Source organism: Phalangium opilio, unplaced genomic scaffold (genome assembly GCF_054372755.1).
Source record: "Phalangium opilio isolate 3A_F unplaced genomic scaffold, DU_Popi_V2 ptg000329l_1, whole genome shotgun sequence".
Classification (NCBI taxonomy): Eukaryota; Metazoa; Arthropoda; class Arachnida; order Opiliones; family Phalangiidae; genus Phalangium; species Phalangium opilio.
In genome coordinates this window covers 1,375,385-1,401,766 of record NW_028324226.1, presented here as the reverse complement: position 1 = coordinate 1,401,766, position 26,382 = coordinate 1,375,385, and the positions used below count along the sequence as shown (strand labels likewise).

General features: G+C 38.1%; 1 protein-coding gene across 7 annotated transcripts in view; it reads right to left on the bottom strand.

Moving 5' to 3' along the window:
• The window catches only part of LOC149610206 (latrophilin Cirl-like), a 331,713-nt gene that overhangs the window by 136,363 nt on the left and 168,968 nt on the right, over positions 1–26,382 (bottom strand). For all 7 annotated transcript variants that reach the window (XM_089859269.1, XM_089859273.1, XM_089859272.1 and 4 more), the window contains one exon: positions 14,599–15,020. In XM_089859269.1, coding sequence (XP_089715395.1) covers positions 14,599–14,899 — 301 coding nt within the window. In that variant the 5' untranslated portion in view covers positions 14,900–15,020. The remainder of the gene's footprint in view (positions 1–14,598; positions 15,021–26,382) is intronic.

Sequence of the window (26,382 nt, the reverse complement as noted above, 5' to 3'; positions counted from 1 at the left end):
ACAATACCTTAAATGTTTTCCTGCAACTCCCTCATCTCAAAGATAACAACACCTTAAATGTTTTCCTGCAACTCCCTCATCTCAAAGATAACAATATCTTAAAAGATTTTCCAACTCTCATCTCAAAGATAATAATTAATATCTTACCAATTTTCTTAAGTTCTCTCATCTAAAGATAACAATACCTTAAATGTTTTCCTGCAACTCCCTCATCTCAAAGATAACAATACCTTAAATGTTTTCCTGCAACTCCCTCATCTCAAAGATAACAATATCTTAAAAGATTTTCCAACTCTCATCTCAAAGATAACAATATCTTAAAAGATTTTCCAACTCTCATCTCAAAGATAACAATATCTTAAAAGATTTTCCAACTCTCATCTCAAAGATAACAATATCTTAAAAGATTTTCCAACTCTCATCTCAAAGATAACAATATCTTAAAAGATTTTCCAACTCTCATCTCAAAGATAACAATATCTTAAAAGATTTTCCAACTCTCATCTCAAAGATAACAATATCTTAAAAGATTTTCCAACTCTCATCTCAAAGATAACAATATCTTAAAAGATTTTCCAACTCTCATCTCAAAGATAACAATATCTTAAAAGATTTTCCAACTCTCATCTCAAAGATAACAATATCTTAAAAGATTTTCCAACTCTCATCTCAAAGATAACCATATCTTAAAAGATTTTCCAACTCTCATCTCAAAGATAACAATATCTTTAAGATTTCCAACTCTCATCTTAAAGATAACAATATCTTTAAGATTTCCAACTCTCATCTCAAAGATAACCATATCTTTAAGATTTCCAACTCTCATCTCAAAGATAACCATATCTTTAAGATTTCCAACTCTCATCTCAAAGATAACCATATCTTTAAGATTTCCAACTCTCATCTCAAAGATAACCATATCTTTAAGATTTCCAACTCTCATCTCAAAGATAACCATATCTTTAAGATTTCCAACTCTCATCTCAAAGATAACCATATCTTAAATATTTTCCCCAGTTCTCTTATCTTAAACATAACAATATCTTTACAATTTTCCAACTCTTATCTTAAATATAACAACATCTTAAAGATTTCCAACTCTCATCTCAAAGATAACAATATCCTAAATATTTTCCCCAGTTCTCTTATCTTAAATATAACAACATCTTTAAGATTTCCAACTCTTATCTTAAACATAACAACATTCTTAAGGTTTTCCAACTCTTATCTTAAACATAACAATATCTTAACGATTTCCAACTCCATCTTAAAGATTTATTTCTAATCCTTCGTCTTACGCCGCCGCCGCTCTAACATCAAAATAACACATCTTTGAAAGAGCGCAACCACTAGTTTTCCTTTGTCTCATGATTTAATTGTTGTTTTATTTTTAGCTCAATCTCTTAGACCGAAAGGGAGTAGCTGGCTTCTTAAGAAAGTCAAGAAAAAAAAGAAGAAAATTTTGGAAAGAAAATTAAAGACTTGGAAGGCTTTAATTTCATAGGGCTTTTTTTCATTTTTACGCGTCACCGATTAAAATACGGAGGAGAGAGAACTCTTGCTTTTAAACTAGACATTAACAAGATTGTGATACTTTTCTTTTAAAAACGTAAGAGAGAGAAGATTAGGGTTAACTTATTTTGACATGGTCCCTTCCCCGCTTTGCCACTCCTAACTTCTCAAAAACTAATGAAGCACACCCAGCCAGACACAGTTAAATTCAAGTTAAATGGCTGTACGTTAATTTTTTTTCAGTGCATGCGATATTTTTTCTTGTGACAATTTACGACAAAATTCTTAAATTTATTAAAAAGAAAGTTAAGTAGGTTACGTGTTCTTAATTTTAATCCTTCTACAAGAAAAAGCACAAAGGGTCACAAACTTTGAACCGCAAATCAAATCTACTACCGCCAGCTAAATTAAACGTTATTAAGAAGTTTATTTATATCTCGAAACTAAAACATTTATGGGATTTAGGGGGGGTCATGACACGAATGCTTATAACCTTTTGACCTTTATATATTAAGGGCTCCTCCATTTTTAGAAAGATTTTGTAGAAAGGAACTGGTCTTTTAGGTAAAGAAAAAAAAAACTATATAAAAATTGGGCGTACTTTGAAAATATATATTTTATCACCATATCCAAACTGCCCTGGACCAAGAATTCGTGTTAGAATTCAAAAGAAAAACTTTTTTTTTGAAGAAGTTTGGGGTCTTTTTAATCGAATTTCGAAGCGTTTAAGAAACTAATTTCAACTTAAGATTTCGCTTAGGCGACTAACATTTTAAGATAACGTATAGTATTTATTTTTCTATCTAGGTACCTTCATCAAAAAAGGTAGAAGAAAAATATAAAATTTTAGTTAGGTTCATAGACCGGAGAGGAGTACTTTGCGTGCGTCGCGCATTTTCTATTGCTTTAAAAAAATTTCTATAAACGGGTTTCCATTTCCAGTTGACGCCCTGAGTGAAGCTGACTCGTCTATGGGGTCTCGTCTTTGAATAAATACCAAGCGTTTCTAACAATGCAAGAGACAGAATATTCATTTTTATGAAAAGGCGTCAAATACAAGCCATTTCCACCACCTACTAAGCGTCTAATATCATAGCCGGTCTCTCTCTCTCTCTAACTCCACCACCACCACCTGTATAACAACACCTAAAGGTCATCATTTCCACGGATCGTTTTGTCACGAGATTGAACCGGGTAAGTACACTCGATTCAGTTCCCCTCGCCTCTTTCATAAAGGGTGTGTGTGTGTTCATGTATTGAATTCAACCCACGCTTGTCAAAAAGTCGGATATCCAAGTTCATACAAGGTGGATCAGACCCCGTAAAAAATAGAAAAACAAACGTCAATACGTTCCATGGAAACGCCAGAGTATTTTTGCAAAAATAGCAAGTAATGCCGACATTTCACGACAAAGTTTTGAGTAAACTACCGCGCGAGCAACTTCAGAGATAACTACCGCGCGAGCAAGTTTTGAGATAACTACCGCGCGAGCAACTTCAGAGATAACTACCGCGCGAGCAAGTTTTGAGATAACTACCGCGCGAGCAAGTTTTGAGATAACTACCGCGCGAGCAAGTTTTGAGATAACTACCGCGCGAGCAAGTTTTGAGATAACTACCGCGCGAGCAAGTTTTGAGATAACTACCGCGCGAGCAAGTTTTGAGATAACTACCGCGCGAGCAAGTTTTGAGATAACTACCGCGCGAGCAAGTTTTGAGATAACTACCGCGCGAGCAAGTTTTGAGATAACTACCGCGCGAGCAACTTTAGAGATAACTACCGCACGACCAAGTTTGAGAAAATTACTGCACGAGCAAATTTGCAAGATTCAAATTCGGCGAATTTCACGCGTCTTTTCTTCTCTCAATCCCATACAGTTCGAACAATCTTAATTCAATGTAAGCCAGGCTGTTATTCCAATCCCTTCTACACGCCTCTATTAACAGATGGAATTACAAAGAGGGATAAGAGACAAAGATGGTGGTAAGATATACACGCCGGGTTGTTATTGCTATAGGTCCAAGTCAAGTATAGTGGGGTCGATTAGAAAATGGCAGAATCCTCTTAACCCCGTATCATCTCCTTAGACGAGGAGCATCAGGACCACCACTACCACCAACCACCACAATACTACATGTTCTAGGGGCACTCAACTACTCGAGGAATACACAAACTCGAGTGGCTAGCTCGTTTGCTTTAATCAATAGGGGGGCCTGGCCGCGTAATACGACGGAAATATCAATAAACGCCTTCTAATTAGAGCTAAGTCCGCTCGATCGCTTGGTGTTTCCCAAAATCTAGTATACTCCTATAACTGGTAACGAGAATTTCCGACTGTACTTTCACCCTTTAGTAAAACAAAATAAATCCTCAAACCCCAAACCATTATTCGGACTTAATTAAAACGCCAGCCAGTCTGAAGAGATAGATACAATAGGGAATAAATTTAACAAATAAACCCAACAACAACAACCAAAATGTTTAGCAAAATTTCTAATTAAATCTTTGGCGGTAAGGATTTAATCCATATCGTTGGCTTTTGACAATTTCTCGACGAATATTTTAGCCCGGGTTTTCGTTTGTGTGAATAAAAGTACGTAATTCGAAGTAAACGATTCGTGGGAATTCACCAGCTGAGTGACCATGCGAAAAAACCGACTGTATTTTGAAAGAAACGCAACCTGCATGGGTTAGTTAAGGGTCGAAAAAATATTCTCGCTACATAGAAAATTTTTTTTATCTCTTTTACTGTCGCTGAATCGACAGACCGTGGAAAATACTGTCGACATTCATTCGCTATCCGGCAACGTCTATTATCAACTTAACTGTTTACTGTAACCCAAACCGAGAAGACGCGATTTTAAAACGCAATAAGAATAAACCCATTCCTCACTTCTGATTTTAGTCCAAGTAAAAACTGCAAAATCTCCTTGGAAAAATACGGCAAACGAGACACATTGTATTTTTAGTTTTGTGTCTTATACAAAATACACAAACTAGTGACAACGCGCGTCAATACAAAATATGGGGTGTATGTAATGTCCCTAACACCATACAATCACTCCACGCTTCGAAAGACACTAGTACAACTGAAAAAAAAACCTTGGCTTTACTAAAAAACCCCAAGAAATTCAGAAATTCCGAACGGAGAAAGAAAATGAAAATTGATCATATTTATGCAAATCACTTTTCGTTCAAGATGATGATAAGGGCACCATCTTCAAAACCTCCTCTAGCGGGAATTATTGGGGGTCCATACTTGAGCAGGCTGCAACGTTTGCCGGAGCAATTAATTTTTATTAAAAGGAAGGGGTACTAGCTAAAAGAAATAAAGACTTTATAGGTGCCCACCCTTCCCCACCCCATTTTTCCATCTCTTTCAGCCTCATTTATGCAAATCGCGATAATTGAAAAACTCCATAAAAGTCATTTCAACCAATTTTGCTTCGCGGACCAATAAATTTCGAAACTACTTGGGAATCTTGAATTTTTGAAGAAAAGGGGTTGGGGGGGGTCCACACTTTCTCTCTCTGCCGCTATGCATGATGGGTATATATTAATCAGTTTTAAAAGGTTCAAATCAATTGGTTCGTGCGGGACCGTACCCTACGTGCCTATAGCACCTAGCAGGGCCCTAAAAGATGCCATCAAAATTTCGGAGAGAATTTATATGGTCTTTTGCAATGGCATTTTTAATGGCGTATAAAATTTAGAGCCCCAAAAAGGGACCCAACTGCTGGGAAGCCCTATCAACAACTAAGGTTGTGAAATACACTTACAGAAGTAAATATATTGAAATAATTTTAAAATCAACTTAAATCTGACAAAACTAAACAATTTGGAGCATATTTCTGCTATAAATTAAAGGATGCGTTATTTGGGTCAAAGTAGAAAGTGTCAAAGAACATGGAGTGTACAGCATATGGGCTCCCAAACATTTGATTGCAGGCCCTAAAACACATGTTATTACTCCGAATGTGTATTCTATTCCCTTGTTTTAGGGGCCAATCAATGTTTGGGAGCACATATCTCCGTCCTTTGACACTTTCCACTCAGTTTGACCCAAAGAACACTCTATTTAATTTATAACAGACTTATACTTTTAATAAATGTACTTCTGGTTGATAGCGAAGGAAACAACATCTCGAGGCATCATTTCGTTTCATAACGATATAGGAACCCAGGTTGTTAAAAATGAAGGCTCGGCGTCTCCAATACCGAAAAATACATAGTAATTTCGCGACAAACTTATATATGGAAAAGGCTAGAGAAAAGCCTCTCACCCCCCTCCCCCATCCCGTTATGGTATTAATTCATCGGAGCGTTAAGAATCAAAATTTATTTCTAGCGGGTTATTTTTTTAAAAAATATACGAAAGTAAGTAGACGCGTAGATACGTCTTCTAGAGAGAAACATTACAGCTAGGGCTGGGTTGTGGGGGAGAGGGGGCCCTTAAGCGAAGCCTAAGGGGCCCCTATTTTCTAGAATGCCATTAAAAACGCCACTAGGTTTTAAAGCAAGGACCACTGCATGGTCGTTAAGGGCTTTAAATCTCAATTTTCGGCAAAACGGGAACAACCGTTGCTGACTTGGGAATATTTTTGGCTCAAGAGACTCGATTTAAAGACTGTTTAACGTTATACCGATTACCTACAATGAACATAATACTGCCGAGCGGAGATTACAAGCCCGGTAGTAAATACACGACCTCAGCCTTTACACGTATTACATCAATTTCGTTTACCATTCCACCCACAAATTCTGATAAGTCTTCATAAAGTACACGGTTGAACAAAACCCAAAATTCAATACGATTTTCTAGCGCGTTGTAAATCGCGGAATTGACACAATTGATAACGGTACGGCGGATGGATATAGTTTAAATCCGTTATGAGTGTCGGTTGGGGAGAGAAAAAAAACTAAGTTTAAGGGTGCGACTTTTGGCCTACCATGATGGCACCCAAAGAATTTAAAAGTTAGGCACAAAAAAATAAAAAATTGGAAAAAATCTCTCTAGAGGAAAGGGCGGCAATTGCAGGGTTGGTAGGTCTATATTAGATCAGTACTTAGGATCCGGAAAATCGGATTTAAAAAAAAATCGGGCGCGTTGAAGTCAACCAAGGTAAAAACCCACTTAAAAAAAGCGCTAGTCCGTGCAGAAAAAAATATATAAAGCAATTTCCATCGCAAAAATCAAAGGTTAGCGCCTTACACTTCATCCTTTTTCCGTGTACCCAGCCCCTTCCTCATCTTCATCCTCATCCGCAGTTACAGATAGAGTTAGTCATCCGCGCCACTCACCCCAAGAACCGCTTAAATTCGCCCATGAAAAATTATTTTGCACTTATATTCTTTCATCAACTGCACTGCACCATTCATTTTGTTCCTACTGAATTGCTTTGGGTGATTTTGCTAAATTCATGGATGAACCTTGCAAGTCTTAGGTGTCGCAGAATGCGAGTTGGCAATGCCCCCGGAGGGTTCGGTGAGTCAAGAGAGAGGGGAAAATGCCTTGGGTCACGAAAATGGCCAAGCAGGAAATTACCAGCGCAGACAAACAATTACTACTAGGTAATTTTCTAAATTAAATCGTTGAGCTTACAAGCTAGGCCTACACTTCCTTTTTCTTTTTCTCTTACTCTCTGTAGGTCTAAACAAACGCTAAGTGAACGCCCCACCCCCCGAGGGGGTAGACGCTCTAGATCTCTCTGTACACCTGAGTTCAAAAGAGTTCAGCTTTAACAGTGCATCGAGTTCAAATCCTTCGGAACTCAGAGTTCAGCTTTGACAGTACATTGAGTTCAAGTCATATTGTACACCTGAGTTCTCAAGTGTCTTCCCCCTCGCCACCCCCTTCCTAAATTAGACCTAAAGTGAGTCGATGACGTCACAATGGTAGGAGAACAGAAATAAATTCGTATAAACAACTACATCCTTGGAAGGCAACAAATTTCTGTATAAAAAAGGACCCAAAAATATTTTGTGGATCACGCTAATACAAGGATTAGACGATTAAACCGTAATTATATGGATCTGGAGCGACTTTATGTTCGAACCCCCAAGGCTTGGGTTGGAGGGCGTCTTTGTTTGGTCTCTTCCGGAGGAGTTAAGCGAAAGGTGGTGGTGGTTGCCAGACTTTGCTAAAGACTAGGGGTGCCCTTTCTTCTCCCACCCCCACTTCATCCTCACCCAAGGCAAATTAACGCGGGAAGGGAACCAGAGCCACTTCAGTCAGGGACTGAGGGTAAGGATAAAGATGGTAGCGTGGATGGAAAAAGAGTTGTACTTCTCTATATATAGGAACGGCAACGATGCAAACCCGTCTAGCAACGAAACCCCGCAAAGAGAAAAAAGATTACCCAAGCCTTCCCTCTCTCTCTCCTAGAGATGCTCTTCATCCCATCTCTCTCCTCTCCTCTTCCACGCCTATATCGGATCAATGGGGATGTGAGGCTACTATACCTTCGACCCTAGAGAGACTAAGGCCAAACAGACCATTTCCACGAACGCATTAAGGCATGGCAGATTAAACGAAAGCTCTCTGTACCATAAGGCTACTCTAAATAATTTCGCACGTTGAACTAAAATGGTCTATACAGGGGCAACGGTGGCAAAAAATGAAGGAAGCCCAAGAGGAAGTAAGAAAAGATGGGGGGAGATGGTTGGTTGATTGAAGAGAAAGCTGATTTTGGTTTTACAATCGATTTCATCTTTGTCCAGTTTATATACGCTTTCCTATCCTTATATATACATGGCTATATACCTCCTTCATTCTTTATTTCTTTCTTCCACAATCGAGTTGAATCAATCATACTTTATTAAAGGTTTTCAATCGACCTGACCCAAAGGAATTCAGTCGTGGGTGGCGAACGAAACCCTTCTCTCTCTTTTTTTTTTTTGTTCATCCTTATCCCAAAGGTAGGAAAAATTCCAATGAAGATAAAAAACTTGTCGATAATTTATGTGTCGGAGAAGAAAAAGAAAAGAAAAGAGATGGTGGTTTCAATTTTCAATTAAATTTGCAGGATGATTAATGAATAATGTCGTTTAAGAAGTTGGTCAGCTCCTAGCTAGCCCTCTTATATAATTTCATATATTTCGGGGTTAGTTTTTAATTATTTAAAGGTACACTGTAGTGAATAGCATAAAACCGCACGCATCTTCCAAGTAGATATTAATTCGAAGTGATAGATAGCGATTAGGGGGCCCATCCTCGACTCAAGAGAGAGAGAGAGAGACGACTTAAGAGCCAGCCAGGGTAAAGAGTCTTTTAACGAAATGAAATTAGCGCTTACCATCCTTTGCCCCCTTACTATGGCTTCTTCGGCTTCTTAACGAGGCAGACACCTAACTAAGCATGCAGGAGGGCGAGGAAGACTTGGTGAACTCTTCACCAAAATAGGACAGGCTACGAAAAGAATACAGAGAGAAGGGGAGAGAGAGAGAATGGGAGGGAGGATTGCGGAAGAAGAAAAGAGACTTGAGGTATAAATTAGCCATCGTAACTAAAACAGCTAGAGATATATTTCCCAGATGGCTGCTGGCATGGCCAAAGAAAGGGAAAAGGACAGAAACAATTCAGGAAGGATAAGTACTTTGAAAACTTGCTAAAAGAAAGACGAGCCTTTACTTAGCAAGCAACTCACTCACTCTCGTCTCCGGCTGTATATGGCTTGCTAGGGATTAGGGGACAACTACCTCGCGGAAGCGAAAACGATGTCCCTAACTCGTGTAATACAAAGAAACTCATCAAGTTGAAGTAAAATTACTACTTCCCCAAAGGCAATTCTAATGGATATAAATAATACTTCAGTTTCCTTTACTTCTAATATCAAATTGTTAAATTATCCCCCAATTCTAACGACTTCAGTTTCAGTTACTTCTAATATTACACGGTTAAATTAGAAGTTTAAAATTTAACAGCCAATCAAATCCTCTAGCTTACTTACTGTCCTAAGGGACTTTTGCTTTTTGAAATTTCCATAAATGTAAGAATTTTTTATAAACAGAATTTGAAGTTTAATATTATAAAATTTGAAGAAAAATCATAGCTAATATTAAATTGAAAAGAAAGTTTCAAGGGAAATTCCAAAACAAATATGAGAAAAAGCAAAAATAAATAAATAAATAAATGAAGAAAAACTCGTTAAAAAAAGTTTGATGTTGTTGAATAGAACGCGGAACTTTTTTGAAATAAATATTTTTACCTTAAAAAAAATTTCATTTCGTTCCCTTAATATATTACTTTTTTTTGCGCATTAAAAAAACCACCCATTACCTATATAAACCCTCAAACAAAATGATGAAAAAAAAATAATAAAAAAAATTCCATTATTAATGAAGTTATAAATTTTCTGAACGCGATGAAGAATTAACCTTCCTGTATAATTAAAAAAAAAATAAAAATATATATGAAAGTATGGGCTTCTCAGAACAAAATAGAGTGAAGCATTTTTTTCCTCTCATAGATTCTCATTATTAATTAAAAATGCAACGAACTTTCTCAACTACCCTAAACTTATTTAAATCTAATATTCCTCTTCCAAAAAAAAAATAAAATTAAAAATACAAGGGGGTCATGCAGGATCATTATTCGTACACATCAATTTTTCGTTGTTTAGAAAATTAATCCTACGCACAGAAAAACATAATTGAGAAGGCCGTTCTTTCATTTTTAACAAGTAACCCCATTTATATATAAATATATATAGGCGATCGCATGTTGAGAACAAATTCGAAAATCGTGAGCTCTTTCGACTTCGAAAAACTGAATGTAATCACGCCTTCTGTTTCAACGAGGTTACGTTAATAAACCTAGATAGACCTTTTCGGTTTAAAAATGGGTGCCCGTTGGGTTTATACCGTACTGACCTTTAAGGTTATGTTAGTAATTAATGAAAATGTTTCAAATTATGTTTTCAAGTAAAACAGTCTATGGAAAGAAAAGAATTACAACAATAGATGGTAAATTAATATAATTTCTCTTAATTTCGCTGTTTTGTTCACGTGACCTTTTAATTTACCATCCTATATAGACTAAGAATCTTTTATCGCGTTTCCTGTTTCATCTCAACTATATAATTTCGCTATGAAAATAAAAATGGGCTAGTGATGAAATTAAATAGAAAAAAAAAAATTGTAATCACGAAAAACTAATTTCTCTCTATTTTTTATCTTCTTTCAGGGAAATTTTAATGGGGAGGAATTTTTAATTAACCAAAGAATCCTAGTTTAATGAACGAGAGAGAGAGAGAGCCTTCATTGTTACCATAACGTAAGTATTAGACCTTTGACCTTTGATCTACTTTTGAATTGAAAAGACCTAAAAAGGTATAGAGTTTAACAGCACAGTTCGCAAACACTGAAGACGCCTAAACTTTGAACTTTGTTTGGGTTCCTTGTAAAATGTAAAAATTCAAAACACAAACTTACGAAACGATACAATACAATACAATATAATACAAACTTTATTCATCATGAATTTATTCAATTCTCGCAAAAATCATGAAAATTATAAAATTATTAATAATAACTTGCCTAAAATAAGTTTGGCTCTATTGAGGTTTTCAAAATGGCAACCTGATACCCCATTGTATTTACTAAACCTTACCTAATTTTTGGGTAAAAGTTAGGTAAGGTTTAATTGGGTTCAATCAGGTTACAATCGTCATAAACGCACAATATTAAATACTCAAGGGAAGCCTGAATAAATTCATAGACGAATGCCGTAGGCCAAAGCTTTATTTATCTCTGAAGCTCGAAGCTCGGCGCAACCATCATCCCTGAAGTTAAAACTCGAAACGCAAACAAAACAGATGGTAAAGGCGAATTTCATAAGTGGCCCACTTTTCCAAGCAGCATCCGGGCTGTGTTTTTGGTGTGTGTGGGAAGACCAAGACCGAGAGAGAGAGGTTTAAAATCGATAAGAGTAACGCGAGGCCCCGAGAATCCGTGGATGGGGCCAGCCTGCCCCCATATAAGTTATATTAAAATCGAATTGAACGCCGCGCTAACGCAAACGCTTCGCTTGGGGAATCCGCAGCGAAGATCTCGTAGAAAGCAAGTCCGAATGGTGAAAAGAAAAGAAAAGAAAATGGTTTGTAGGTAATACCAGAATTCGGAGGAGAGACGGGGATGGGACGAAGCTTGGGGACTCGTAATAACCAGAAACCACCACCGTTCAGGAATTTTCTCCAATAGATAGATGCCTTGGGATCTTGGGAAGAGGCTGAGGGATGAAAGTGATGGAGAAAGAAGGAGCGCGGACGAACAGCTGAGGCCAATCCACGCAACCGTCGATGGTAATAGCGAGGACCGAATACAGACAGACAAAGAAGGTAAGTTCTAACAAATAATTCTGGGTAACCTCATTCGTAGATATGAACAACAAAGAATAAATCATATGGATTTATAATCCTTTTTTGGTGAAATCCTGGACTGTTAATGATTCTATTATGTAAATTACAACCCCAAAAAAAGAGATCCCATCCCTAAAAATAAAATTTAAACTAAAAATTCCACCCAAAATCGAGAACGAACTCTAAGAAAAGTCAGCCATGGAATGTATCAGTTTGGTATACGATACTACGATATAAAATGAGAGTTAAAAATCCCAGCCATTCGAAAAATAAAGAAACTTTGAAGTTGGTCCACTCAAGAAAGACATAATTAAACCCGTACTAAATATGATTAAAAGAACCAATAGGTAGAACCCCTTCCTTTTAAACTCTAACCATATTCAACTTGACAAAGTGGACGAAGCATCTCATCTTTATGGTCTTCTCAAGATAAAATAAGAAAAAAAAAATAAGAGAAATCCTGGATGTAATTCCGCGTAATTCATCACTTGCAAAAAAAATATATCTTTTTCTTCTGAGCCCCAAAAAAACCTAGTTTTAGAAAACGCTAAGGATATTTGAAAAAAAGGGAGAAGAAGGGGGTGGGTGCGTTCATAAATCAGGAGCGATACATCAATCGGTGAGCCTGCAAACATTTATCTCGGAGTCATCGTAGCAACTGCGAGCCGCTTAGCTTAAGCCTACGTGAGCAATTCTTTCCATACCCCCGCACCAACCCAATACGAAATTCTACATTTCTTCTTCCAGATAGGGCATATACTTTATTTTTTTTCCATACCAGATGGTTGGTTGCTCCCGAAATCTTTCCCTACCACCAACTTTAACCCAATTACTCTACCAGTATTTAAGCTCGTACAATAACGAAAATTACAGACGTTATTCTACCGAATGTCTACTATCTTACGGTATTTTTAATTCTTCCCTAACTATAATAGAAATAAAGTTATTATCAATTTTAGATAAACTCGTAGTTGGAGTTCCTTGTCAACTATCTCATCTGGAAAACGAGGAAACACACAAAGCGGGCATGGAAATAAATAGGATGGAATCGTTTTAGCATGCAATTCGAAAGGAATCCCAAGAAAAAAAAGGAAATAGACGGTCCTATAACAGAGTCCCTAGCGATATTTAGATACAAAAGGAAAAAAAATAAAAAAGAAAGAAATAGTAAAATTTCCGAGATTTGCAATGTGAGCTCCAAGCCCGCTTCGCTCTCCTTTACGTTTTCCCGTGGATTATTTCTCCCCCCTCCCTCCTTCTAAAGGAATCTTAATTTAATAAAGCGAAAGGCATGATGGGAAGGTATAGGGGGGGGACCAAAGAGAAAAGGGGTATGTGGGGGGTGGATGGGGAGTTTCCTACTATTAACATAACGAGATATTTCCCTTTGGACTAGAGCTCTAGTTCTAGCTTTTGGAAAACCTTTTCCTGGCTATATAGCTCCTTGGAAGTTGAATCTTTCTTTTGGAGAGAGAGAATTTCAAGTTGTTACATCAGTTCTGAGCTCTGAAGAATTTTAAAAGAAGAAATAATACGGATATAGAAAAGAAAAGAAAGAAAAGCCGCGAGGAATAAAAGTCGCTCAAAGAGAAAAACATTAGGTTTTCATTCTTTTCCCTGAGATCTTACTTCTTCTCCATTTTCTCCATCTCCTTCTCCTCCTCGTTGTATTCTGAAGTTGATGGCAACGGAGAGAGAGAGAAAAAAGAAGCTCAAGATCATAAAATATTACAAACCCTTTCAGAACAACTTACTCCCCCTTAAGAAACTAACTTATCCCCTGCAGTTCCGCAGCGGTGAAATATAACTTGTTGGTTTCTATTGATTCCCTTACCAATTTCTTTTATAGACAGGTTAAGGTTTCAGATGTGAAAATTAAATATTAACTTTCCGATGCAAGGTTGTATCGAAATTTTCAGATTCAAATAAAATGACTTTAACAGGGTTTCCCTGACCTTTTATAAGATTTCCCTGACGTTTTTAGCTCCAATTGTTATTGAAATAAATATAAAAAAGGGTGATGTAAGTAAACAAATTCCTTTAAATCGCATTTTAAGAATATTTAAACGTAAGGCGAATTTTGGTGTCTGGTCAAACGTGATTTCGCTAAAATGAACGGAGTTTAAAATGTCACCCAAGTGGATGGTTGAACCGCAGATATTTTAGCAACTTCAAATCAAATTGAATGAGTTTGCTAAATTCTTAAAATTCCCCGAATTCTCCTTGACCGTTTAGGCCCATTTTAAAATTCCCTGACCAATGGCAGGCCTGATATCTACTGAACATCTTTTATCTCCTGGTAGAAGTATCCTCTATCTTATATAAACACTCTTCAAACTTTAACCAATCACTCTGACAGTGTTTAAACAACGAACATTGTGAAAATTACACTGATTAATCTACCGAATGTCTACTATCTCCTGGTATTTTCGTTTTTTCCCTATCTATTATAGAACAAAAGTCACACCAATGCACAATTATCGGGTGTTAAATAAAAAAATCGCTGCCAAAAAAAAAAAAAAACCCAAGGAAGGGTCTAAGGGGTTACCTAAAAATAGCTTTAGCTCCATAAAAATAAAATAGATGACATTGCGCTGGCCGGGGTATATAGTCGATTAAACTAGCTGGCAATATAATACACACACATAGCAGCGTATAGATTTTAAAACACGTTAGCAAGCGATATTTGGCGTAAAACCGTTAAAGAAAAAAGATTGTGTTACTGACCATTTTTCTTCGCTTGACACCCAGGGACGGCTTGTAGTCCAAAAAGTAACGTTGTCAGCAAAAAGAGAAGACGCGTTGTTTGTAGAATATCCGGTCGGGCGATGCTTGACCATCCGATCCGAACGCCGACGAATGACGTACAACTATTACCTCGAACCCCCACCATGTTTCTACTTCCGGCGGTTTCTTCTAAGTTGGAAGAAGCGGGCGGTGGCGTTCTTCTCAAGCTACCTTGAGGAGAGGAACGTTTAGTCGGTCGTGATGGCACATCGGACGTTGGATGAACCAAAAGCGACGTCATATATTTCACACCACCCAACACCCAAACGTTTTTAGCCTTCGTTGGAAAATTCACCACTTTTGGGCGATTAATCAGAAGTCAACTCGATATATATGTTTCTTCAGCCAATTTTCTTATACACCTGTCGGAAGAAAAATTGAGAATATTTTTGCTTACTAAACGAAATATACCATGTCACATTCAACCCCACCACCAAAAACATAGATATAGGCTTAAAAAAATGTTGTAGTAATTTCTAATTTCGAACAAGGATAGGGGGTTGTTCGTTCTTCAATAAATGAACAAAAGAACTGACTTTCAGAAGAAGAAAAAAGAGAAGAGAAAGGATTAAGTTAAACGTTCACGTACGTACGTACGTACGCTTTTAGGTTTCTTTTTTATACACATACATATATATTTTTTACAAGGTCTTTTTCACCCTTTTCGCTTTCTCGCGCGCCGAAAGGAAGCTCAAGATGAAGGGATGGATAACGAAAAAATATATATATAAAAAGAGTTTCCGAGATCCCCCTATCCAAAAGTATCATCGATTGGTAGAGATGGTGGAAGAGTTTTGGGTTGGTATTAACCTTTCGAACCAAATCCTTTAGAAGTTCCATAGGGTTTTTTAAAGGAATAACTGTAGTAGATTCGTACATTATATTACGATAACGTAACCAAAGGCGGTGGATAATAACGCGCGTATTTAAAATAGAAAGAGTTCATCGAGGGTAAAGCTCTAAGCGTAAAATATCTCCGGCGGATATATAGATCCCAAAGCGTTCTTTATTATTCAAATTCCACGCAAAAGAAAAAAGTGGACCTTAAATTTGAGCCTTTTATAAAGGTTTAAGAAGGAAAAAAATTATCGATTTTTATTTTTAGAAAAAAAAACGTGGGGGGTATTATGACTTGCGTTAAAATACGGTACGGGGGCTGCAGCCCCCGGATATGAGAATAGAAAAAAAAGGAAGTTGGATGGTTGACCGTGATACCCACGCTATCCTATACTCAAAATCCTTTCAACTTTGAACTTTTATGTTAGTTGCTCCGAAATCTTTCAACAGAACTCATTACAGACGCATTCTAGGCTACATAAAAATATTTCTGGATGATTGTCAAGCGATGAAAGTTGGGGGTGAGGATGTAGGTGAGATTCCTCGAGACACTCCCTCAATATTTGGTAGGAAACGATGGGTGACAGGCTTAAGTGATAAAGCGCCCCTTACAGTGAGAGAGAGAGCGAAAAAAATAGAAGACAATGAAGGGAAAGAAAGAAAAACGTCTTCGCCTTAACGCTAAAGGAAAAAGCGAAAAACAATGGCCGAGGCTTAACGGAAGTGCCAAGAAGTGCCAAGCAGCTTGAAGCACGCGGGGATAAGAAGCAGAAAGAAAAAAAAAACATAAAAGGGAGGGAACTATTTCGCCGACTCATGCAAAAATGATAGCTCTAAGAGCATTTTTCCGGTGAGCGTCACTCAATCTTATATAGAAACCGAGCGGAAAAACCATGGGGAGGAGGGGAAAGGTCACGTGAGGCGGTTATAGTTCATCAGTCTATTGTTTTTCTTTTTTTTTTGACAAAATAGGTCTACTATGGCCACGCAATTGATCAATGCCAATACGTGGATAGATCCGGAGGGAATTTGCTCTCGTTACCAGTTAAGTTGCTATATAAACTGATAGAGGTCGCGCCTTGACCCCTCAGGGTCTCTTCCCAGTTCCTCTCTCTCTAAGCCTCGTATCAAAATGCGGAATAGCGGATTATTCTCGCGGGGATTCCGATCTATTAGTCAGTTTGCAAGAGATAGGGGGGGGGGGGAATGTGTATATGTGTGTTGGTTCAACTCATGAAACGGAGAGAAGAAACCACTCGAGCGAATAGGTGCTTGGTATAACCCTCCTAACCATTTCGATTTAAATACCATTGCCCTTGATTTACCCATTGGGTTTATGAAAGCAGTTCGCATGGTTTTAAGGTGAATTGGATTGGTCTCTGGATTTGAATCGAAATGGTCCATTATCTCCCCCAACAAGAAACCGCACAGACTCGGGCGGGGACGGATGGCTAAAGATTAGTTGCGAAGAACAGTACTCTACGTAGGCGACCAAGTGTTACAGACGGTCTAGAAAAGGACCCAGAACAAATATTCTTTCTCCCTTCCACGGTCAAAAGGGAATCGGTCAAGGGGATCAACTTTCACACACCGTAAGTCCGAGCGAACCATGGATGGCCACCACCACCACCGACCATCTTAGCTAAGGAACTCCACCCCAAAGTGTCTTCACGCGTGACTACAGCTACGCCTTGCCTCCAGTTATGAGAATAGAAGGGAGGTCACTCGGATGGCTACTTCCGAGGTAGAAAAAAAAAACTACCCATCCCCTCCTGGTTTTAGTTCCTTCCTGGATGAATTTCGCGGTTGCCCGTGGGGCTAACCCTAGCGCCAAGCCTTCAGGGGATACTGATCCCGCTATGTGATATACATATACTTGGACATGCAGTGACCTTTTGTTGCTTGGGGTCAGTCGATACAAGTTGATGGAGAAACAACTGACCTACACTGATCGAACCGCAACTAAGACAAGCCAACCAGCGTTAACGGTTCCGATATTAAAACTGAATTTCCATTCGATAAGCGCGACCACAGACGACAGTCTTCCCCTACAGTACCCACCATTACAGACGAGGCTTACTGGCACGGCGTGTAAATTGATGTTTTCAAAAGTACGTCTCAGAATCCGAGTTTCCGTTCAAAGCTTATTCATTCGGAATAAGTCCCTATTCAGCTTTTCGTTTCCACGAATCGAAAGTCTAGCCTCATGGAATTCCTCCCGCGACTTTTCGCTTGTATGGAGTTTATACAATCCCCGCAAGATTTAAAAAATATAAAACAGAACTTTCTCCCGCAAGTTCCCCGTCAGCCCGGTCCTAGCTTGTATCGCGTTTAATTTCAAGTCTATGGGTTATGGGGGAAAGTGTGAACGTGAAAATATTTGGCAATTGCGCCTCGAAAACCCCCAATGGAAGCTTTAGAACTGTTTGCAAACCAGAAAGGGGGAAGAAAAACTCGGGTGCGAAAACGAAACCACGGAGCTTGTCTCGACCCCGACGAACACTGACTGCAGTACATGGATATGTATAGCTAGCTAGCAGCTATCCATGAAGGAAAACACGCACACATGACGACATAGACAGTGCCAGTGGAATTTATTAAATTTCCCCAAAGAATATTGTAATTTCATCATGATATATATTGTATAGCTAGGCCTAACCTATTTCAAATATAAAGGTTGAAATAACTTTTGGTAGAATTGAAACCACTTCTTGTTTGAGAGAGGGTTGGTCTCCCTAAAGTTGGTTAGCTCATCGTAGCAACTGAGCGTGTTGTAATTAGGATAAATGGGAAAATTCGACTATTCATCACAGACTGCAGCGAACTATACTCGCTTAAGGTGCGTATATAGGAAATGGTAATATAGGGGTGCTGTGGAGAAGGCCCGAGTGACGTTATAGTCCTCAGGGCAGCGTGGGGAAATAACGAATAGACCTCTTTGGAAAGGGAAACTTAAAACTAGCATATAACATTCCCCATATCTTCTCCCTTGTAGGAAATCAGACGGGTTGGAGAGCCACGCATACGCATCGCTAAGACTTGGACATAATGGCTGTTTCAATCATCACCCTGTTAAGAGGACTTTTACATTTGGGGTGGACCATTTTCCGGCTCGACAACGGATAAATATCGGTCCGGAAAATGTATGTTTACGTTAGAAAAGACCCATTGAAAACCGGCCAATTAAACAACCCCTTTAGTTAAGTCCTTGAAACTTTAAAATGGAGACATTACTCTAACGACGTCTGATGCAAACCAATTATTAAACACACTATGTATTTAAATTTCCATAGACAAAATTCTTCAATGGGGGTGGGGGGAATAAAACAATAGCCAATTTTTTAAGTAAGCCAAGTCAATGAGTAAAGTGAAGTATATAATACTTTTCTTCGAGAGAAGTGTACCGCAAAGCGGGGGTAATTGTAAGGTCTGAAGTTTGATGAGCAGAAGAGCAAAAAAAAAAAAAGGTGCATGAGCCTGGGAAGAATCTTGTTACATAATCAAAGTGTTAACAGGATACAGAGTGTCATCCTTCTTCTATTATCCCCTTCTGGTAACGAACGACACGAGATTACAACGTGACATTTCGTTAACTGATAGGAATTTTCTTTAAAAAATTAAAATGGTAGGAAGTTGGATGCGGATGTGATTTGTTAAGGGGATGATAAGCAACAACGATGGAAGATCAATGCTGTATTATTGATGGCGTATTATAACAAGGGATAAATTCCCGAAGCCACGCTAGAGGGATCTATCTCGATTCTATCTTAATATTCCCACGCGATACTAAATTAGGGATAATTCGGATGAAACTTAATCCCCCGTAAAACCTCCGAGGCGGTACACTATAACTTCCAATAATCGTCCTCGGGTCTTCAATAACTATTAATACATCCCCGCCGCACTTGTCTCATCAGGAATTTTCAAAGTGTTTTAAGCTAAGCCTTGGCTTTGAGGAATCTGTTTCATAATAATGGGTCCTGGTTTTAAAATCAAGGCAACGCCTAGACCAAGGATGGGGGTGATGTGACTTTTAGTCGTCTAAAGAAACTGAAAAAAAAGGAAGGGACAGGGACATCGCATGCACTCAATTGGGGAAGCAACCTTCTGAATTGTTAGATGGCTAACCTAAAGGGTCTGCTAAAACTATTAATCCTCATCTAAGACGACCATCAAAAGAAAGAAAAAAAGGACCCTAATCTCGGTTCGGTTTCACCACCATTCGAGCTATATTGCTTGGGACAGCGCAGTGGTACTTGAAGTAAATATCCTTTGCTACGTATCAATGTTTAGGGTTTAAATTTCAACGTCTTCATGTTACAACTTTACCTTCATGGACTTCTTAGCTTAAAAGTGTGGGGACTTTTTAATACCCAGGGGGGACGTCTTTCCTTTGGTTGAAGTCAAAAAAGTGGCGAATTAAAGTATACTTTACAGATAATTACCTGGCCGTAAGTACAGACTGCGACTCGCACGGAGAGGGGACGTTTTTTTTAAAGGTAATCGATTATACTAAGCCGCTGGTGGGGACATAAACGTCTTCAAGGAAAGACACTACATAAGAAGCTTACGAAACCAAACCAAATACCAAAAGTAATTTTTTCTTTTTAAATAATTTTATGAAATGATGTTTAATTTAATTCCATTCGAAATATTCGTGTTTTTTTCTTGTAAAAGGTGACGTAATTTTATCAAAATTCCCAAGAAAGAATAATTCTTTAGAGATTTTGATTGAAAAAAAAAATCCTACCGAAGGTCATTCACGATTTTGATTTTCTCTTTTATTTTGTAGGTAGGTATGAAGAAGATTCGATAGACGAAAGATGAGTCTAGCCGAGGCCCGTTTAGGTTACGCATTTAATTTTAAAATTAAGAAGGCGATAATTGGCGCGAGGAACGGGGATTGGTTGCGTGCGAAGAAGCGCGAGCCAACATGATTCAATCTCTTTGAAACATTTTTAAAAAATTACGACCACACCCTGTCACAAAATAATTTCAAACACGTTCTGTTTAGACTATAGGGGGAAAGTTTCTCCATCAAGGGACATCCTTAATATCAATAAGTACTAGCAGAAGGGGATAAAAGAAGGAAGGATGCCACTCTGTATCCTCTTAATACTTTAGTTATGTAACATGATTCTTCCCAAGCTCATGCACCTTTTTGTTTGCTCTCCTGCTCATCAAACTTCAGATGGGCATCGCATAGTGGGATGAATTCTATAACTGTTTGCCAGTACTAAATACTCAGCAATCAACCCACAAACCTCGTCTTGAAGTGGGACAAGCATCCAGAAGCGCGATAGTTAAGTACGAGTACTAGAATCCAAGTACTCGTGGATTATCATGACCTTCAAATACCAAAAAGGAGTCACGGTAACTTGACCTTTCCGTCAAACCACACACATGGTCCGGTCCAACAAAGACTTTGGACGACGGGTTTGAAACAAAATTAAAACTCACCAATTACTGATTGACCTTGAATTAGGTAGGTATTCAACGTGTCATAATTTCCAAAAAAAAACATTCCCCGGGTTTTTAATTAAGGGAAATTTTCATCCGCGACTTGCTCACCTCCGATTAAAAAATGTCAATAATTTTAAGGCAATTAGTCTCCACTAGACGAACGCTGTTCTTATCTACTTTCTGTAGCCCCTCTTAAAAAAAATTAAAACCGAGTAACCTTGACTCTCGATTATTTTTTAATATAAAATTTAGCTCCGCTTTGAAAAAAGAAATGATGTTCTTACACAAGGAGGCGACGTTAAACAATTTCCCCTCCATCCCTCCCCCAGGATAAAAATGGTTAAGTGTTAATGCAAACTTTATGCTAATTAAGTTGGTCTAAAAAAACCTGCCAATTCGTTTACGGAATTTTTGATCTACTATATACTAATATAACTTTGCAATGGGAATGATACTACAGCGGAGGGATACACGATGAGTTAAATTAGATTACGGATAAAGCATGCAGACGCGAAAATAAACGCTTGAATAAGTCTAAAATATTAAAAGAAAGTTAATCAGGGGCGACTTTTAAATTCGACCCGATTATTAAATATTGCCTAAAAGTGTTTCGGAAATTTAAAATGTTAATTACACATCGGCTTGCTTAAGATAAGATCTTCGGTTGAATAAATACTATTCAGACATATGAATGTAGCGCAAAAGCAACACTAGTACATACAGGGTGTTTCCCAAATAAAGGACGATATCGAGTCGATAATATTCCATTATTTAATTAAGAAACTGAAAGACAATTATTATTAATTTAATTAAGGAATAAACTTGTAAAAAACTCCAAACATACATTAAATCTTGGACGGAAAAATATCATATAAGTTACATTTTCAACTCGAAACCGTAAAATAACACCTACTTAATTTCTGTCAGACCTTTCAGAAACACCCTGTATATATTTCCCCCTCTGAAAACCTTCCTCGAGCAAACATAAATAAAATAAACTCATGCAAGATGCCAGAAAAATACAGCCATTACGTTCAACGGAAAAATATATCATTTTTGAATTATACCGCACCGCGCTGCTAGGGGAAGCGGTAAATATTATACACCCATAACTTAAGTTAAAATAACTTCTCGCGTAACACCCATTTAAATAAATCTTACGCCAGCGTAGGAACCAAATCGTAGCATCCTTCTTACAACATCTCCAACCAACCTACAATGAATGACCCAGATTGTTCTCTACCCAAGATATAATAATAACGCTTTCGCAATTAAAATATACAAAATTTATCTATTCGATCTCGATTGTTTGAAAAGGGTAAACAAAGATTTTTCCCTTCGCTTTTAAATTTAAATTTCTCATAGTGAGGCAGACACCGCCATAACGTTGGTGGTTCATGCTGATGACTTGTTTGGGATACAGGCGCCATTGTAAAAAACCGTGAACATTCATTAATAACCAACGAGGGACGTAACCAAACCAACCCTCATAAGAAATGGTATGGTCAGACGCTTCCAAAACTAACTAGGAAGTGAAATTTTCTAAAGAAGGCCATCTCTAGAAGTAACAACAACAACCATCCTGCCCTTAAACGCGAGAAATCCTGGGTTGAATTATAAAATTCAAGTGCATGGATTGAGCTGCATGCAGGGAAGGGTCAATTTAGAGTTCAACTAAACGAATTCTTGTATGCCGGACAACATAATGCAGTCTCCTCGCTAATGTTCACTGTCTGGGTGCGAATGCAGCGAAAGATATGCTAATTAGACCTTAACACCCACACGTCAGCCTTCTACCTTATTCGTTACTTCCGTAAGTTAATGGACAAAGAAAAAAACCTGTTTTAAAACAAAGTATCTTACTGTCTGCATGTCCAGAGCGTGTCAGTTCAGGCTGGTTGAGGATTCAAATCCATACACGCGTTCTTAAACCTAATCTCAAATGGGTACCAAGTACATACACGTAAGGGTTGATGGTGGTGTTATCCTTCTCGGATAATATTGTTGGGCGAAAATTCTTTTCCAACAAGTCTCTCTCGTGTTATGTTTAATATATAACTGACGGACGAACGGCTTTGGTTTATACGTAATTTCATATATGGCAAGCAGTCAGCGCGGGGGCAGCCATTTATAAAGGCGTGGATTGGATTTCTTTTCCTTAAAAAGAGGTCGTTCCGCGAGTTGCGCGTGATGATGTTCAAGAATAACCGAGCGATGAAACTTGAAAGGGAATGTTTTTTTTTATTTTTTAAACGGCGCGTTAATAGAGGGCTATTATACCTTGACTAGTATTTATAGAAGGGGTTAATCAACTCTAGCCGCGTCGATGTTAAAATCCAGTTTGTACAAAGAAGAAGAAAATGAAGAAGACCCCATCTTTCTATACATCCCATTCTTAGTCGATAAAACACTTTTGTGTAAACAAAATACACCCCATAACAAAACTAGTTTCTATTTACGAAATGACAAAAGGCATGTATGCATGCATTCATTTAAGTGATTTGGTTTTGTGTACTTATTACTATATGGTATCGTTTTCAATATGTATGGATGTACATATGCACAAAAGATGATAGAGGAAAAGTAAATATACACTATACTTTAACTCAAAGGAAAAAATCACTGATCAGATAATTCTCAAAGGATAAGATTTCCTGAAGGATTTTGTATCAAAAATCTCATTGGGTATTATCATAAGTTTATAAGATATGTTCTATCCATAAGTATGACACTACCTATGCCTCGTAATGCTAGCTGAGAGCTTGTTCGAGAACGACAATTAAACACTCGGTTAGTTTTGCAGGACTTCCATCTTCCTATTTAGTATTTAGTCTGTAATAAGCCTTTGACAGCGCCAAAACCTTACGAGAATCCATGACCTACGTCACTTCATAAAAAGTTCTCAGTACCCAGACAAACTTATGAAACATATCTTACGAACTTATGGTATTATAAATGCCAAGGCTTAATCGCATTAAATTACCAACAACACTCTCTGAACCAAAAATCAAAAGATTATCGGAAAGTAATATATATTCAGGGCAATCGTTTCTTGGTTGGCAGTGTTATCAATAAGGGGGTGACATAGCGTTACATCCACTCGTAAAGAGTCAAGGGTCAATGGGAAAATATATATCCATCTTTAATCTTTTCCGTCCCGGGCCCAAAAGGGACAGAACATCTGAAGAACCCTTCCATATATCGGACAAGTGAAACAAGCTCGAGCAAAAACGAAAATTGGCGCGAGTTTGCGTCCTCGCGCGCCAAGGGGTCAAATACTTCGCGAATAATTCCGGGGTAATGGACATTTCTTAATGGAGTTTTTGGCAACTGTCTCATCACCCGTAGAGGAAGGAAAAACATTAGCGGGAGTGTGGCTGGGAGCCTTGCTAGTTTGCCAAAAAATAAAAACAGTTCACGTAATTCGAACCAACGCGAACGACGTTGATAAGTCCATTTCTCCTTAAAGATAAAACGCGTTCCTTCATTGGTTCAAATAGATTGGATAGACATTTGGACACTCGACGGCGTCAAGGGAAATAGTATAAAAATGAAAAGAAAATGTCATTTCTAGAGCAAAAAGAACTGTACAATCGCTTCAACATTAGAAGACGGATAGACGTTACGAGTTTTCTATCGGAAATGGGTCACTACCAAGATTGCAAACCGACAATATTTCTTTTATCATTGCGTAAATACGCCCGAGTAAAATTAAGCTGAAGTTACTTTCGACTAACCAGTAACTAAACAAACACGAGGTGAAGAAAACCCTCGAGATTATCGAGTTTTAGGTTAAGGGTTACCCTGGAAACGACCCTGAGTGCCTAGCCTAGCTGTAGATGCTGGCCAAGCTAGGCCATCGTGCGAAATTAAGAACTTGGCTTCCCCTAACAAAAAAAAAAACAAAAAAAAGTAGTAGCGGCCCCTTTGAGACCGTTGAAGGATCCTTTACCACTGTGTCCATCCAGAATTCATTTAGAAATTCCAATGCTTGACCCTTAAAAGGAAGTAATATACCCACCATGGAAACTGGTTTGTTTGGAATTAACTTCTTATGATCCTTTAATAATTAAGGGTTTTGTTTGGAGGGCGTGAAGCGATTGTACGATGATGTATCAGCCAGTAAGTTCTCTCCAGAAACGATCACTCAAATAAGGGACACCCAAAAATCTCCCCGAGAAATGGTCCCGCAGTTTTCCTCATCAAGTAAACTGTGAACAAATTATAAATAATCGCTTATGACACTCACTAACTAACTACTCCATGCAGTGGTCCGTTAAATATCAGCTGGACATCATAGAGTTTAAAAGTAACCTTCTCGATTTAAAAGTACAAGTTTATTAAGTAGGTCATGGGCAACACGCGGCGGGGAAACAATTTAACCAGCGCTGCATGGGAACTTGTCCAGAAGTTTAGAGAACATGGCGGTATACTTGTCATCTTGAGGGAATTGGGGGATTTCGTAAAACTACCCGCATTACGTTTTAAACAGCACTTTGTTACTTTCCCCCCTTTCTAACCATCACTAATCCCGATAGTATTGTCCAATGACATCAATAGACTAGTCTGGACGGTTGGTTCTTGCACTTTTAGGTAAGTAATTGTGTCCAGGGACTTTTGAATAGAAGTCCAGGGGTTATTTTAAGTTGAAGCGACTCCTTCAGGGCAAACATTTTAAGGCCTATCCAGACGATACAACTTTTTAACCCACTTGTTGGGACGTATGAACAAAAGTTGCAAAAGTTGAACCAATTATTGCTAATTCCACTTTTTGACCCACCTAATTGAGTCAAATGTTGCACGCCTGAAAAGGCCTTTACACAACTTTTGTACGAACCCTGAAGTTAGTCATTAATTACAAAACCCATGGAAAACATGCCTCTTCAACATAAGGAGAGAAAAAACTTATTATAATGGGGAGGTCTTCACGCTTGATTCTCTTAGCCGACAAACCAACACAAATAGACACGTCATAAGAGGTTTTTTTTTGTAGAAGAGGCGCAATTTACAGCACCATGAATCCATGCAGATATCATAGAGGGTCTAGTGGACCAACGAATGAATATCTTGGACAGGAGAATAATTTCAACAATTCTAGCTAGCGCCTTCGCTCTCTGACATTATACCGGTGTACAATAGAATAAAATGAATGATTACCTCCGGCAAAGAGAATTATTAAGTTTTGTTTCGATATTGACGCTGGCATTCGGAGCCTTAGGGAGCGTTTCCGTTGGTTGCTATACCATCAACAAAAGCCCGCCAAGAAATAAAAGAAGCGCAATAATAAAAAAAAACCTATTTCGAATATCATCCTTATCTATAAGCAAGAATTGACTTCTCATTCCCTTTTCAAGTTCAAAAATAAGAGGTACCATAAGTTCATGAGAAATGTTCCATAAGTTTGTCACTGGTTACAAACTGGAC